The sequence below is a fragment of the Siphateles boraxobius genome, unplaced genomic scaffold (assembly GCF_051911475.1).
Source record: "Siphateles boraxobius isolate OS27281-9 unplaced genomic scaffold, OSU_SipBor_1 6, whole genome shotgun sequence".
Taxonomy (NCBI): Eukaryota; Metazoa; Chordata; class Actinopteri; order Cypriniformes; family Leuciscidae; genus Siphateles; species Siphateles boraxobius.
In genome coordinates this window covers 40,702,167-40,720,027 of record NW_027509186.1, presented here as the reverse complement: position 1 = coordinate 40,720,027, position 17,861 = coordinate 40,702,167, and the positions used below count along the sequence as shown (strand labels likewise).

The 17,861-nt window shown below is 38.5% G+C and overlaps 2 protein-coding genes across 7 annotated transcripts in view; one reads left to right on the top strand and one right to left on the bottom strand.

Moving 5' to 3' along the window:
* gria4a (glutamate receptor, ionotropic, AMPA 4a) overlaps positions 1-14,767 on the top strand; it is a 123,153-nt gene extending 108,386 nt beyond the window's left edge. Inside the window, exons 14-16 of one of the 6 annotated variants that reach the window (XM_077207123.1) lie at positions 6,396-6,510; positions 9,982-10,238; positions 13,578-14,767. In XM_077207123.1, the coding sequence (XP_077063238.1) occupies positions 6,396-6,510; positions 9,982-10,236 (370 nt within the window). In that variant the 3' untranslated portion in view covers positions 10,237-10,238; positions 13,578-14,767. Of the gene's footprint in view, positions 1-5,014; positions 5,130-6,395; positions 6,511-9,981; positions 10,239-13,577 lie in introns of all 6 variants that reach the window. The other 5 variants (XM_077207121.1, XM_077207122.1, XM_077207124.1 and 2 more) reach the window with 5 other exon arrangements.
* The window catches only part of gucy1a2 (guanylate cyclase 1, soluble, alpha 2), a 188,046-nt gene that overhangs the window by 95,696 nt on the left and 74,489 nt on the right, over positions 1-17,861 (bottom strand). The gene's annotated exons all lie outside the window — the stretch shown is intronic.

The following is a 17,861-nucleotide window of genomic DNA, read 5'->3' as shown; positions in this document are numbered from 1 at the left end:
AGAGAAGTGTACTTGATCATTTTTGATTCTGATAGCCTCCTTATGTTGTTATCAGCCAGTTCAGCAAACTAATGTCAGCCCTGTGACCTCTGACCCCAACCGTTTAAGCTGTCCAGGACAGATATAAACATGCTGCTAGTGATTACAGACATCTTCCATCCACAGCAAAAAAACACAGTGTAAGTGCTTGTGTCGCTATAGACAGAATCTCCTGCTGTCTCAGTTCTGAAATATCACATATGCCTGGGCGAATCCTTTAAAGTGCCTCTATTATGCTATTTTAAAGGCTCATAATTTTGTTTTAGAGTCTTGTATGATAGCCGTACAATCCAAGGTCATAAAACACTTTCATTATCTCATAATATCCACTGCAGCATCAGCTCTTTTCTCTCAATGTCTGAAACGCTTCATTTGGAGATTCAGTCTCTCTAAACCGCGCCTCTCTGAGAGCTGCTCTGCTGTGATTGGTCAGAAGGTCCAGTCTGCTGTGATTGGTCGGAAACTAAACGCTCATGATCATATCTGAATCTCATCAGTGGATTTGCTTTGTCAGCAGAAAACAGCGTCTTCTCCACATGAACAACACGAACCAAACTCTTCCAGTCTCAGATAAACTACAGTGTTTGAGGGCGGGGCTAAGAGACGCTGCTCAGCCAATCAAGACCACAGGCTGGCATTATGCTAATTAGTTACATTCTTACATAGGCGTGTAACAGGAAGTGAGACTGAATTACTGACGACTCGTTTCAGTTCAGAATCACTTCATTCTTTTAGGAGACAAAAAATACATTTATCTGCACTTTGATCTTTAAAACTCTTAACCTTTTACATTCACAAACAGCTCTATTACACACTACATGAAATATCATATCTGAAAAAGCATAATAGGGGAACTTTAACATATATACCTTTTAAAAACGTGCTTCTGTAAAGCTGCGCCGTCACACCCAGAGGCGCACAGTTAACACAGACGAGATGAAAGACGTTGAGCGGTACGAGTCTCCACACGGGCTGAAAGGCAAAACAATGCATGAGAATACTGCATATTACTGTATATACTGCACTCCTGCTGTTTTAAACACAGCATATGAAGCATGCAGTATGTACAATGCAAAAACGTTTTGTCTTTATATGGTAACATCCAAAAGAACAATGATGAACTATTATGTTGCACCAATGAAAGGTAAAAGTAACTTCTCAGAAGTCAACATGAAATCTTAATTGAGACTACCGGTATTTACTTTCTTAATACACTATCCAATCTATTTCATGAGTCTATCAGTACACTATGGCTCAAATCAAGTCCCGCTCTACAGTTTTCCTTGTTTCTCAAATCATAGTTACGTCATATTGTGGTTGTCAAATCGGTTGACATTAAAGTAACAATTGCACTTTCTCACTGTGCGGCATAAAGTGTTTCATGTCATCATCAGTGTTTCTCATTTCATCATCAAATGCGACGCGCTTGTGGAAACACTGAGGATGTCTCTCTCACGTCTGTCTCTCTCGTTTATTCCCTCTGAAATCATCCTACTGGATATCTTAATACCTTAATTTGCTTCAATCTTCATTTATACTTGAAATATGTTTCAGTTTTGATCCTGTATGAAAATGTTTGGTTATTGTTCAATTTTCTTTAATGAAAAACAGGAGAATAAATGCATTTCAATGTCACAATTGAAAGACGGGTTCCATGGAAACCTATTTGGACGTTCTGTTGTGTGTGTGTGTTTGTGTGTGTGTGTGTGTGTGTTTGTGTGTGTGTGTGTGTGTGTGTGTGTGTGTGTGTGTGTGTGTGTGTGTGTGTGTGTGTGTGTGTGTGTGTGTGTGTGTGTGTGTGTGTGTGTGTGTGTGTGTGTGTGTGATGGAGTAAGTACAGTCCCACTGCTGCTTAATAGCCTTTTAATAGATTAAAATGAACACATGGCCTCCATTTACTCACAAACACTTTTGGATAGACGAATGGATGGACAGATGGAGAAATGGACAGATAGATGGACGGAGGGATAGACAAACAGACGGAAGGATGGATGGATGGATGAATGAATAGACAGATGGATGGATGAATGGATGTATGGATGGAGAAATGGATGAATGATAGACGGACAGACGAAAAGATGAATGGATGGATGGATTGTTGGATGGAGGGATGGATGGATGAATGGACAGATGAAAAGATGGATGGACTGTTAGATGGAGGGATGGATGGACAGACGAAAAGATGGATGGATGGATTGTTAGATGGATGGATGGATAAATGGACATACAAATAGATGGGTAGATGGACTGTTAGATGTAAGGATGCATGGATTGTTAGATGGTGGGATGGATGGATGAATGGACAGATGAAGAGATGGATGGATGGATTGTTAGATGGAGGGATGGATGGATTGTTAGATGTAGGGATGGATGGATTGTTAGATGGAGGGATGGAAGGATGGATGGATGAATGGACAGACGAAGAGATGGATGGATGGATGGATTGTTAGATGGAGGGATGGATGGATGAATGGACAGATGAAAAGATGGATGGATTGTTAGATGGAGGGATGAATGGATGAATGGACAGACGAATAGATGGATGGATGGACTGTTAGATGGAGGGATGGATGGATTGTTAGATGTAGGGATGGATGGATTGTTAGATGGAGGGATGGATGGATGAATGGACAGACGAAGAGATGGATGGATGGACTGTTAGATGGAGGGATGGATGGATTGTTAGATGGAGGGATGGATGGATTGTTAGATGGTGGGATGGATGGATGAATGGACAGATGAAGAGATGGATGGATGGATTGTTAGATGGAGGGATGGATGGATTGTTAGATGGAGGGATGGAAGGATGGATGGATGAATGGACAGACGAAGAGATGGATGGATGGATTGTTAGATGGAGGGATGGATGGATGAATGGACAGATGAAAAGATGGATGGATTGTTAGATGGAGGGATGAATGGATGAATGGACAGACGAAGAGATGGATGGATGGACTGTTAGATGGAGGGATGGATGGATTGTTAGATGTAGGGATGGATGGATTGTTAGATGGAGGGATGGATGGATGAATGGACAGACGAAGAGATGGATGGATGGATTGTTAGATGGAGGGATGGATGGATGAATGGACAGATGAAAAGATGGATGGATTCTTAGATGGAGGGATGGATGGATGGATGGACAGACGAAAAGATGGATGGATGGATTGTTAGATGGATTGATGGATAAATGGACAGACAAAGAGATGGATGGATGGATTGTTAGATGGAGGGATGGATGGATGAATGGACAGATGAAAAGATGGATGGATTCTTAGATGGAGGGATGGATGGATGGATGGACAGACGAAAAGATGGATGGATGGATTGTTAGATGGATTGATGGATAAATGGACAGACAAAGAGATGGATGGATGGATAGTTAGATGGAGGGATGGATGGATGGATTGTTAGATGGAGGGATGGATGGATTGTTAGATGGAGGGATGGATGGATTGTTAGATGTAAGGATGCATGGATTGTTAGATGTAGGGATGGATGGATTGTTAGATGGAGGGATGGATGGATGAATGGACAGATGAAAAGATGGATGGATGGATTGATGGATGGATGGATGGATGGATGGATGGATTGATGGATGAATGGACAGATGAAAAGATGGATGGATGGATTGTTAGATGGATGGATGGATAGACAGACAAAAATATGGAGGGATGGATTTTTAGATGGAAGGATGGATGGATGGATGGATGGATTGATAGATGAATGGACAGATGAAACGATGGATGGATTGTTAGATTGATAGATGGATGGATGGATTGATGGATGAATGGACAGACAATAAGATGGATGGATGGATTGTTAGATGGAGGGGTGGATGGATTGTTAGATGGAGGGATGGATGGATTGTTAGATGGATGGATGGATGGATTGTTGGATGGATGGATTGATGGATAAATGGACAGACAAAAAGATGGATGGATGGATGGTTAGATGGAGGGATGGATGGATTGTTAGATGTAGGGATGGATGGATGGATTGTTAGATGGAGGGATGGATGGATTGTTAGATGGAGGGGTGGATGGATTGTTAGATGTAGGGATGGATGGATTGTTAGATGGAGGGATGGATGGATTGTTAGATGGAGGGGTAGATGGATTGTTAGATGTAGGGATGGATGGATTGTTAGATGGAGGGATGGATGGATTGTTAGATGTAGGGATGGATGGATTGTTAGATGGAGGGATGGATGGATTGTTAGATGGAGGGATGGATGGATGAATGGACAGATGAAAAGATGGATGGATGGATTGTTAGATGGAGGGATGGATGGATAGTTAGATGGAGGGATGGATGGATAGTTAGATGGAGGGATGGATGGATTGTTATATGGAGGGATGGATGGATTGTTAGATGGAGGGATGGATGGATAGTTAGATGGAGGGATGGATGGATGGATTGTTAGATGGAGGGATGGATGGATAGTTAGATGGAGGGATGGATGGATTGTTATATGGAGGGATGGATGGATTGTTAGATGGAGGGATGGATGGATAATTAGATGGAGGGATGGATGGATGGATTGTTAGATGGAGGGATGGATGGATGGATTGTTAGATGGATGGATGGATGGATGGATGGATGGATTGTTAGATGGATGGATGGATGGACCGACAGATTTTCTCAATGTTCGCTAGTTTAGTTATGATATATTAGTGATTCATTTGCTCCGGCAGCAGACGGGTACATAATGGGCTCACTCGGTTTTTAAAAATTATGAAAAATGTGGCCCCGCTCTCGTCCTCCATTTGATTATGATTAATATTACAACCAGAGTTGTGTGGAATAAAATGAAAGCGAGAGAGAGAGAGAGAAACATCCCACAATAGTCCTCATTAACAACAGCTGCCTTCCACGAGCTCTTATTTCCTCTCTTGTTTTCTGTTTGTTTTGTGTTCGTCTAACCCGGGCTGCCTGCGGCCCGCTCTCATGTGATGTTTATGGTTTGTTGAAGAAATGCCGTAAACCTGGCCGTGTTAAAGCTGAATGAACAGGGGCTGTTGGACAAATTGAAAAATAAATGGTGGTACGACAAGGGCGAATGTGGCAGCGGGGGCGGGGACTCGAAGGTTAGCCACCAATGACACGCAGAGGAGTGGTAAAGAGAAAACCATGTGACGCAACAGAGACATCTGCCCTGATACCAGTAACCACAACTTAACAAAGTCACAGACGTCCCACAGGAGACAAGGACTGTAAAAGAAAGCAATTACTGGCAAAACAGAAATATTTGCCGAAAGATTTGTGTATTCCAGCAAATTAGGGCTGAAACTGCACAGAAACTAATAGATGAAGACATTTGGGGGGGTTTTGTATAAAGGTTGAGTCCAAAAGCCTGAGACTACTAGTGGAAAGGATTTTTTAAATAATTTTAAATGCATAAATGATTCAAATAAATTTAAAAATAATATAGATTTAAACATATATAGAAAATAAGCTGAACATAAAACATATATATGTGTATATGTATACACACACACGTATAATTTGAAGTTGAAAAATTAAAAAACTACAAAAAAATTATACAAATCAGAATTTCAGAAAACTTGATGGTCAAGTGTCACATGATCAGAGTGATTTATTTTCATTTGATATATTTTAATTCATTTTATTTTAATTATAATAAATAATTAAAATTATAATAACAGTACAACAATCTCAGTAGTTAAAAAAGCTAAATTGGCAAAATATCTAGAAAATACACAACGTAAAAAATTACGTAACACAACACATATACTATATATATATATATATATATATACATAAATTGAAGTTGACAATTTGAACTGGATTAAAAAAAAATTTAAAACCATAAAAATCTGAACAATTTGAGACAAAACAATTACATAAAAAATAATAATTTCAGAAAACTTGATGGTAACAAGTCACATGATCAGAGTGATTTTTTTTCATATGATATTTTTAATTAATTTTATTTTGTGTGTGTGTGTTTTTTTTTTACATAATCATAAACAAAATATTTTATATTTTCAGTTTTTTTCTGTGGACTCTGGACTGTTCTGCTCACACATCTGTAAGACACACACTGTGCTCTGAGGTGTGTGCGATGTGCCAATAGTTCTGTATTAACAGTAATTGTTTGTGTGTTGATAATGAAATCAGGGCAGTATGTGTCTGTTGCCTGAAGCGACGGAGCGAGATCCCATCCATACGTCTGTGGCTCGATATGGCCCCGTATGAGCTCTCACACACGTGTACTCGATGGGACCTCGGCTTCATCACTTACTGTGCTACTGTGTGCCAAGATGTATTGTAATCTAATAACATAAAATAACATGGTCTATGATGTTATTTATGTTATTCTCTCTGAGAAGAACGCCGGTAAACCTGGCGGTGTTGAAACTGAGTGAAGCAGGAGTGCTAGACAAACTCAAAAATAAATGGTGGTACGATAAGGGCGAGTGTGGACCCAAGGACTCGGGAAGTAAGGTCAGTTCCTGGACGGAAAACTGCAACAAAACCTGAAAACCGCAGCTCTGAAAGACAGTAGTCTTAACATGTCACTGTCAGATTTGTTTAGATTTTCTGAAGATGGAACTGCCTGAGAATCTTTAGAATGACATCACAATTCATAATGACGGAATTCTGCACTATGATGTCACACACAGGGTTCCTACACATTTTCAAATTCAAAATTCCACACTTTTCCAGACTCTAATTTCCAATCCTCCAGACATATATTTGGTATATAGTACAATCCTCTGTAAATATTTTCTCATGTTTCTATTACGCTTTTCTCGAAGTGATAACATGCACTATACATAAAGAGAAGAAACCTAAGGGCTTCACGATATATCGAAATCAAATATCATTATATTTCTTATATTATATCTTAAGTGAAAGTAAATTGGGAAAGAAACCGGATGTGTGTCAAAAGGACCCATGCATTAGGTCTTAAAGTGACAGCAGCCTAAAGGGCCGTACACACCGGGACGAATATTCGCCCAGCGTTTTTCAACGCGTTTTTTATGTTCACACCCAAGCGATTTTCACTGACGTTGAGCCGAGTGAACATGCAAATTCATTCCCTGACATTAGATGGCGCTTAATGTAAAACAGAAATACCCCGGAAAGATAATTAAGTGAAATGAAACTCACCATCAAGGCCCATTTGCTCTGCAATACCACTCCATAACAGTTCTCTTTTATCAATATTTTTGTAGTCGCTGTCGCGTTTGTCGTACAGTTCCTTATGTTCCGACACCAACAAGACCAGCAGCTCTACATTTATCTTGGCTTGCATCTTCCTCGTCTTGTTCCCGGCAGTGTGTAGACGCTACTTGGCGTATATCTTCTTCGCCGTTACATATGTGTGCTCGGCAAGACTGTTTTGTGTTTGAGCGCCCCCAAGTTGTGTTTTACTGTAACTTCAGAAAGCTCCAGACACGTGAGAAAAAGCGGCAATCTCATTGGTCGGATAGTTTTTGATGCAGCGCGTCAAACCAAAAAAACGAACCCGAGGCGTTTTTTAAAAAATGACGCTTTTACGCGTGGCGTTTTTCGCGTCGGTGTCCACACTCACATTGGCGCCCTTTGTTTAATCACGAGGCGTTAAACGTCGGCGAATATCGCGCGTGAAATTCGTCCCGGTGTGAACAGGCCTTAATACAGCAAACCTGCTGATGTCAGTCAAACAACAAAAGATATAGAGCAAATCACTCACTGCTCTTGACTGAATAACTTTTGTAGCTTTAATGTATATTTCAATCTAAATTTAATTAATGTGAAGACTATGCAGTGTTTTAGTTTTACATTTGATTATTCAGTTTCTGTATGGTTTCTTACTTGAATGCTACTGTTAAACAGTATGTTGGTTATATAATTTTTGGTTTTTAAACATAATTGAAATTGATTTTACACACTTAAAGCATTATCATATCGCATATCGAATATTATTTAACAAGTTATCGCATTTTTCTTCAATAAAACGCTTTAAAAACTGCATATATTCAGCTCTTACACATCGGTTTGATACTGTAATCAGGGTTTGATGTTGCACGACCACCAAACAGCAAAGTACAGTCTGAATGAAATGATCGTTTACTCCTTTATCTGTTGCTGGTTTGAGTGGCACACGCACATTCGATTAAAAGAGACTCGCTTATGGCAAAGACAAACAGTTCAGCGTAATGAAAATGTGAGTCTTGAATTAATTCAGTCAAGGTTTGACAATCAATAAACCATCACTAAACTTTTGCCATGAAATCACTGCTTTTATGAATTTTTATTTTATTTTTTAGAAATTATTAATTTTATATTTTAGAAAGCGTAATAGTATGAAAGCTTGTTTCCGCCACTGAATAAAAAAGGTGATTGCAACTTTTTATCTCACAATTCTGACTTTTTCTTGCAATCACGTGTTATAAAAAGTCAGACTTGTGAGATAAAAAGTGTTTTAATTTTCTGTTCAGTGGCGTAAACAAGCTTCCATATAGGGGAAATATTTTTCCATACTCTCTTTTCTTTTTTTCCATACTTTTCCAGACCTGGAAATTACTCAAATCAAATTCCATACTTTTCCAAACTGCGTAGGAACCCTGCGTACACTTTCATGACATCATAATAGAGTTCCTTTTTTTTTTTTTTTTTTAGAATGTGGCTTTGTTACAGTAAAATGGATGAGTTAATTATTAAAATGGACAGCTAATTATTGCACCATTAGAAGGACTACAGTGGCCAATTTTACTCTAATAATATTCACTTATACACTCAATTAGTTTCAAGTCGGTAAAACACATTATGGCTGTAGAACATTTATTCGGCTATTTCGTGCCATTTTAGAGAGAGACAGATTAAATAAAAAATATGTTGTTGAAAAATTATTTTAATTATTTATTAAATATTATTTAAAGTCCCCCTGTAGTCAATAATTTCATCCCTTAAAACTCATCTTTGATCACCAAAATTACATATTTAAATTTTTTTTTCCTTCTTCAAGTCTTAAAATATCTTGAATGTAACTCGACACCCTCATTTAGTACATGCGGCTCTATGAATATGCAAATGAGCCCCGCCTCCACTCACTCACTCAGCTCAGAGATCCACTGGTTGACGATCACACGTTGATCTGATTGGTTACAAGGTAGTTTGTGACGTCAGAAACACCAGCGATTTCAAAAGCGTGTTTTTGAGACTGTCTTTGGTTCACTGCAGTTTTAAGGAGAAAATACTCAGCAATGCTGTCGACTTATGAATTTACACATGCTTTGTCTTAAAGCATATTAAAAACACCACATAGACACATAAACTACATAAATAATGTGATTTTCAATACAGGGGGACTTTAAATTTGTTAACTGTTTTAAATTTTTCATTTGTTAACAAACAAGTATTCATTACTTCAATGAGCTCATTCTTTCTGAATTAAATTATTACATTGTTTAACTTAATACATTTTTGGCTAACTGTGATTTTGTATATGTACACTTCTGAAATGCATAACTTAGTCAGTTTCCTCTGATAACAGACTCTAAATTGTAATGTGGACTCATGCACTTTCTGTAAAGGTGCTTTAAAATGATGTGTATTGTGAAAAGCGCTATACAAATAAGCGTGAATTGAATTGATTTGAAATAATTTGATACACATATATTTAATCAATATATTTCAATTATTGAATATCCATATATTTTTTTTCAATGCATTTTAAGACTAAGTAAATGACTAAGTAAACTAGGCTAAACCACCAAAAATTTAGCTCTTCGAAATCTAAATGACACTGGATTTCATTCTGTCTATAAATGATGTTAAAAATAACGTCACCAGTAACCAAAGCCGTGACCACAGACTTATGCCTCTTAAATGAAGTGAAACTGAATGTGTAAATGTGTTTTGAGTCTCCGTCTCGCCACTTCTTGCATCCCTAACTCCATCTTTTCTCCCTCGTTCCCCGGTTTCCAGGACAAGAGCTCGCAGGCGCTGAGCCTGAGCAACGTGGCGGGAGTTTTCTACATCTTGGTGGGCGGCCTGGGTCTGGCCATGCTGGTGGCCCTGGTCGAGTTTTGCTATAAGTCCCGCGCCGAGGCCAAGAAACTGAAGGTGGAATCGGCCGAACTGAATTTTAGCCCCGCCCCCAGCCCGACGCACAGTGTGCAGAACTTAGCCACTTATAGAGAGGGATACAACGTGTACGGCTCTGACGCAGTAAAGATATAGGGGTAGGACAGACGGTCGCAGGGGTTCGGCAGACGTCCCGCTAATGTTGTGACCGCTTCCCATCCTTCAGTTTACAAACTTTCCTTTACTTACGTTCCTTCTTTTGGTTTGTTTTACTCCTAAAAGAGATCCTTTCATTTCTGTCGCTTGTCGTTTCTTTGTTTGTTTTTTCTTTCGTATGGCATTTTGTTTCTGGAGTTGCCTTGACTAGAACATGTTGGGATTGCATTGGTTTGGTCTTCCTGGCTGCAGTTGCTGGTGTTTGCACTGTTGGCTTTCTGTTTCAGACACCTGCATTAAGACAAAAGCCACAAGATGTCAAACACACACACATTTATATATATATATATATATATATATATATATAGTATATATATAAACACATGAACAGACCTGACATATTAGCATCTCAAATGATTACCAAACCAAACGTCTTAGCATACAACCCTAAAACACTTTATAAAGGAATGCTGCTTTTATACTTCTTATTCAGAGATGCTTTGAAGATAAAGCTCTCCGCTATTGACCAGCCGTTCTCAACTGGAGGGTTTTAATGGACAAAAGCAATGCTACATGCAAGTAATAAAAGGCAACTAACCACATGATCTTTTAAAACTTTTAAAAAGTGCAAATTTGGCGCAAATTTCCAACCAATAAACGGTTTAACCCTTGCATTATGTACAAAATGCAGATTTACTAACAGCTCGCTGCGACGCAAACCTGCTTTTGGCGTTTGAAAACTTCTGTCAGGATTTACTAAAGACACACAGGGAAACGTTAGCGCTGATCTTATTGCATGTGTTTGAAGGAGTTTCCCTTTCAGACGCTACATTTATGGGAGGAGAGTATTTAAATGAATCATGCAAGGTTATTTATAATGTTTGCGCTTGTCAATTTACTGGTTTTTGCGTCATTATTTAACGGCCAAAAAAAGCACATCTTAAACCAGATGCTCATTTGCTCTGCTCTTGTGTTGGTCATTATGGAAATGATCCGGCTGCGTCTGTTCTTTAATTTGTTAGTAAATCACACGCAGAAATTTCCTCTCCCATCGGTACTTTTAGGTTTTTGTGCTCTCACGCTAATTAGTTTAGTAAATCTGGCCCTTAGTGTGCTTTTTATGGTGCGGGTGAAATTGACTCTGATTGGATTAAATATGTTACACCAAAAATCACACACTGCATAAAAAAAATCAGGCAAAACCCGTAAACCTTCAACATGCGAACATGTGACTTTTTTAAAACTGTATTAGACAACTTTTTCACAAAACTGTACATTTTCTAAACAGTGTTATAACGATTTTTTAAACTTTTGTAAAATGTGAAAAGCATTATTCTGTGTGCTTTCCTAAAGCTGATAAAAATATACGCCATCAATGCGGTGTATATTTCTTTGGTTAAAAGCGTCTGCTAAATGCATAAATGTAAATAAGAGAAAACTGAAAAAAAAAAAAAATTAAACCATGAATTAAACATCATAATCGTAATATAAATGTCATACGCACCTTTTGCAACATATCAGATTTTGGAAACTTTGCAGGCATGTTGATAATCCTAAAAGAGAAAAGTCACAAAATATCAAGAAGAAAATAACATACTTAACTCAAAAAAATCGAATTGAACATAATATGAGGGTTAAAAATAAACTATTCTGGAACTGTGTTAAGTCTCATAGCAAAACCAGTTGAGATCTGCTGCTAGCAATGGGTTATTTGGTACGAGTAGGGCATTATAGATCAAACGGCTGTTGGTTTAATGATGTTTGGTTGCGTTTCACTTTCTTTTGTTAGTGACATCAGCAAACCAATCTATAATGCCGTACTGATACCGAATAACGTTTCAGACTGACCTCTAAACCCCTGCTTATGAAACATTAGCAGTGTGAACGTATAAAGTGTTGACGGTTACGGGACATTGTACAAATTAAAACCCTAGAATTAGCGGGCGAAGGGCTGCATGCTTGCGTTAGAAATGCAGATGTCTAGGTATGTTGTACATTTTTGAGATGTTTTCTGTATTTGTTTATGGCGGGCTTGAGCTTTTCTCCGTTCTGTCGCTGTGAATGTGTCGAGTGGTTCCGTTGTGATGTCACTGTGTCATTTGCATATAGAGACAGAGCGCATTTAGGCCACGCCCACACCGTGGGGGAAAACAATCCAACGTCTCCATTGACCTTGCATTGTCTCCTTGTCATTTCTGACTTATAACAAAAAACAAAACAATGTCTAAATGCTGCTATGTGACAAGGTGTAAAAGCAAACATGCTAAAAAAACAAACAGAAATACGTTTTTATAAGGTGTCGACCCACAAAACAAGCGTTTAAAGGCCCCAAAATTCGATACAGGCAATGGAGAGAGAGCGCAACTTGTCATATTACTCTGAAAACTGACTTACGCCCACTGGAGGAGAACGTAATCGGCGACAGAATAGCTTAGCTTACAGAAATATAATATATAAAACTGACATTTGGATATTTGACTTAGCAGTGACAACATGTACTTTTTGGTGATGAGGACGAAAGAGGAAAGGAGGAGAAGGCTGGATGACAGGATTTTGTTTAAATAAGAAATGAATGTATGAAATCCAAATTTTATAATATATATACAGTGCCTATCATAAGTGAACACACCCATGGTAAAGTTGACTAAAAAGAGGAATAAAAAAAATCATCTTTTGGAAATTGATCTTAATGCCTTTATTAAAAAAATGAGGAAAAATCCAACATTTAAGGACACCAATTTTCTTTGTGAATGAATAATGTATTGTAAAATAAATGTTCTTCCTTAAAATACAGGTTGCATATGTCAGGACACCCCTATGTTAAATTCCCATTTAGAGACAGCAGATTTTTATTATTAAAGGCCAGTTGTTTCATGGATCCGGGATAATATGCATCCTGATAAAGTTCCCTCGGCCTTTTAAACTAAAATATCCCACATCATCACACACCCTTCATCATACCTAGAGATTGGCATGGGACACTTTCCATAAGATCATCTCTCAATGCAAATCACACCAGCTATTAGCCTAACTGAAATAACACCATGCCAATCTCTAGGTATGGTGAATGTGAATTTATATATTTGCCCGGTGAGTGAAAAAGTTAATTTCAAACCCTGCTTGTCACATAGCAGCCTATAGACGTTGTTTTGATTTTTGTTACACGTCATAAATGACAAGGAGGCAGCTTCTCGCAATGCAAAGTCAATGGAGGCGGTTGGATTGCCGGTGTGGGCGTGGTTTCCGGATTATGATGCGTGTTGCTCTGTCTCTATTGTTTCCCCTCCCCCAAAGAGTTCCACATATTCTGACTCCGCCTCTCGTCCCGCCCCCTTCTCTAGCTCACCTTCTCGGAAGCCATGAGAAACAAGGCCCGCTTGTCAATCACGGGCAGCCTGGGGGAAAATGGGCGTGTCCTGACGCCAGACTGTCCTAAGGCCATGCGTTCTGGCCCCTCCTTTCGACATGGCCCCGCCCTCGCCGTGGTGTCCGACCTCCCATAGAAACCAAAAACTCACCTTGTGCCTTAAACCATCTTAACCCTCTACCGAAGTTCAGATTCACGCAACCACGGGAGAACCACGTCGTCGCCGGCTTACGAGGACTCGGACGTGACAGACCTGGAACGAAACACAACAAATCACTCTCTTTTAACCCCTGTGGAAAAGACGTCAAAAATTGTAAACGAGTTGGGATGGCATAGATACGAACGTTTTGACATTGTCGCATCAAGGATCCATGATGCCTTATCCTGAAGCCTAACTTCGAGGACAAACATCATCGCATAAGAGCCGAAGACTCACTTAGAAGACCAGTAAACTGTAAATGTAAAGACATTAGCCGCGCTTAACGTGTTTCGTCGCCGTCCATCATCAGCAAAACCTGCATTAGATGTATTAACTCACTTGAGCGCGAAACGGCATATTTACGACATGGTCCACAATCACTAGCTGTATTTACTAAACCGTATGTAGATATTCTCTCAGGAGCCACGAAGGGGGACAACGCTCAACATCTTTTAACCTCTCGACGGGATTTCTTCAAGAAGACACTGGGAGCCGCTTGCTTTTTAGGACTGAAATGTAAATAGACCAGTAGTAAAAGCTGAACACGATTCTTTTATAAAGCATCTTAGGTAATAATTCATTGCAATAATGACTATAGGGAGACCTGACTTGTAATTAAGAGATCTTTTATAAACACACAGTATTATATATACAGAAACGAATCTATATAATAGAGGGACATCTGAACTAAAGCAGCTCAGTCGTATGTGAGACCATGGCATCTGTTCTGTTAACAGTTGTTTTGATAATCGATGTAACGCAGTGTGTACGTGTCTTTGTCCTTTAATGAATGTCCACACATTTCACATGTCGCACAAACACACGAGTGTATGTGAACGCCGCATCGCACACCAGGATCATACGACTCCTGATTCTCACCTTTGGTGTTTGGTTTGGTTTTTGCGTTTTTGTTTTTCTCTTTGTACCCACCAATTCAAATAAAACTGGAACATTTATACAATAAATGCACATATTTTTCCTTTTCATTCATTAAAGGTGCATTGTGTAATATTTCTGAGGATCTATTGACAGAAATGCAATATAAGATCCATAACTATGTTTTCAGTGGTGTATAAAGACCTTGCACAATGATCCGTTATGTTTTTAATACCTTAGAATGAGACATTTATCTCTCTATAACTGTGGGCGCCCCCTTCTGTGGAGGTCGACATATTGTGTCGTCATGTTTCTACGGTGGCCCTAAACAGACAAACGCGTTTCATTACTATGTTGCTCTTCGTGCAAGGAAGCAAGCTTAGTTCAGCGAATAAAACACTGACACAATGATGAACAAATAACAATAATATTCGCAATAACATATAGTTAACTGAATAATTAAGTAAACATAATTTCTTAATTTATCCTTGTAAAGAAACCTCATTGCTGAACTGGCTACTCTCTGCTGTCTCAGACGATGACATATTTTCCTGTCGGCCACCGTAACTTTTGTTGGTTGCAATTCGTAACCTCACCACTAGATGCCGCTAAAAACCACACACTGCACCTTTAAATAAGCAAATGTCAATGCAATATGACCCTGATTTACAGTTTGATTCAACTACAGTAGTTCTTACAGTATATGGGATAGTTAACAAAAATATATAATCCTGGCATCATTTACTCACCCTCATGTGGTTCCAAACATGCATGAAATTCTTTCTTCTGTGGAACACAAAAAATATATGTATTATACACTGCACGGACAAAAAAGTAGCTGTTTGAATTTAAACAGGCAAATGCTTAACATTGACTAGTCAATGTAGTCAAAAATGTTACACCTTAAAACTCATCTTTGATCAGCAAAATTACATTTAAACGTTTTTTCCTTGGGAAAAAAATCGTCATGCCTTAAAATAGCTTGCATGTAACTCGACACCCTCATTTATTATACATGGTTCAATGAATATGCAAATGAGCACCGCCTCCACTCACTCACTCAGCTCAGAGATCCACTGGTTGACGATCACACGTTGATCTGATTGGTTACAAGGTAGTTTGTGACGGCAGAAACACCAGCGATTTCAAACCGTGTTTTTGAGACTGTCTTTGGTTCACTGCAGTTTTAAGGAGAAAATACTCAGCAATGCTGTCGACTTATGAATTTACACATGGTTTGTCTTAAAGCATATTAAAAACACCACATAAACATATAAACAACATTAAAAGCTGGATTTTTAAGTCTCCTCCAGCACATCCCAAAGACTTGCAATGAATTTAAGGTCTGGACTCAAAGGTGAAAATGATTCTTCATGCTCCTTTCAACATTCTTTCAGATTTTGATGAATCTTGACATTGTAATCCTGGAATGTGTCCATTATGTGTCTTCCTATACATGGTTGTTTAAGAAATGAAAAGCTACACACTCCATCAATTAGGGTTAGAAGAACTGTTGTCAAACATATAACATGCTAAAAACATAATAATCACTGCAATAATAATCCAATCATAGACTCCTAAAGGGATAGTTCACCCAAAAATGAAAATTCTGTCAGTAATTACTCTCCCTCATGTTGTTCAACCTCGTAAGACCTTCGTTCATCTTCAGGACACGAATTAAGATATTTTTGATGAAATCTGAGAGCTGGATCACTCCTCCATAGGCTTCAAAAGGATTGAAACTTGCCGGCCTCGAAAAGTCATTAAAGACATTGTTAAAATAGTCCAAGTGACTACAGTGGCTCAATCTTAAGTTTATCAAGTGACGAGAATACTTTTTGTGCGCAAAAACAAACAAAAATAAAGACTTTATTTCAACTATTCATGTCCTTCTCTGTGGGCCTCGAGTCAGTTAACTTAGTGTAATAGTGTAGAGCTACGTCACACGTAGGCTCACTATTGGCCGACGCTGGTCAACAACAGAAGCTTACGCTATTACACTAGTGAACTCACTCGAGGCCCATAGAGAAGGAAATGAATAGTTGAAATAAACCCGTAATTTTTGTTTTTTTGCGCACAAAAAGTATTCTCGTCGCATGATAAACTTAAGATTGAGCCACTGTAGTCACTTGGACTATTTTAACAATGTCTTTAATAATTTTTCGGGGCCTGCAAGTTCAATCCCTGAAGAAGCCTATGGAGGAGTGATCCAGCTCTCAGATTTAATCAAAAATATCTTAATTCGTGTCCCGAAGATGAACGAAGGTCTTATGGGGATGGAACAACATGAGGGAGAGTAAATACTGACAGAGTTTTCATTTTTGGGTGAACTATCCCTTTAAGCAACTGTCTATTTAAATCCAAACAGTGAAATGTTTTGGCCTGGCAGTGTATATACAGTATATTAAGGCTGCAACAAATACCAACAAACTTTGTTCTTTGTTTTGTACTCACAGTCACAGTAACATTATCAATAAATGTATGTGTGAAATTTTAAATGTGTTAAAATTAGTAATGCACCAACATTTCGGCAATCATAAATATTTGGCTGGAGAAAAAAAAATGAATTGTCGGTTTCAGCCGAAATCATTAAACGAAATACTATTTCATGCACACAATAAAAATAATGCTTGAGTAGTAATATGACAAACTTGTTCAGATGAAATACCAAAAAAAAATAAAAAGAATACAAAAAATTCATTTCGGCTGAATGAAAACTTCAGTGAAAAATGTTGGTGCATCACTAGTTAACAATAAATACTTTCTTGTAAACCAGATTACTAAGCTGATAGAGTTGCAAGTAAACTACTTTCAGGCCTGCTTCACCAAAATGTAGGGAAAAAGTTAGCTTTCAAAACATTGATGTGTTTGTTCACGCCTCTCAACCAGCCAGACATGCAGCATTGACTCATTGGCTGGTCATAACACACACACACACAGACAAACACACACACACACACCTCTTAAACTGGTATAACCAGCCTAGACCAGCTAGAAACCATCAAAACATTGACTTGCTCACCCTCGTGTCGTTACAAACCTGTATGACTTTTGTCACGAGTAAATTGTAAGAAATTTTGGAAACTGTTCCTTTAACGTTGGTTCACACTACAAACAAACTTTACTCAGAATCATAGTAACTTTAGCAACAAATGTATGCGTGAATTTTTGCTATGGTAAAAT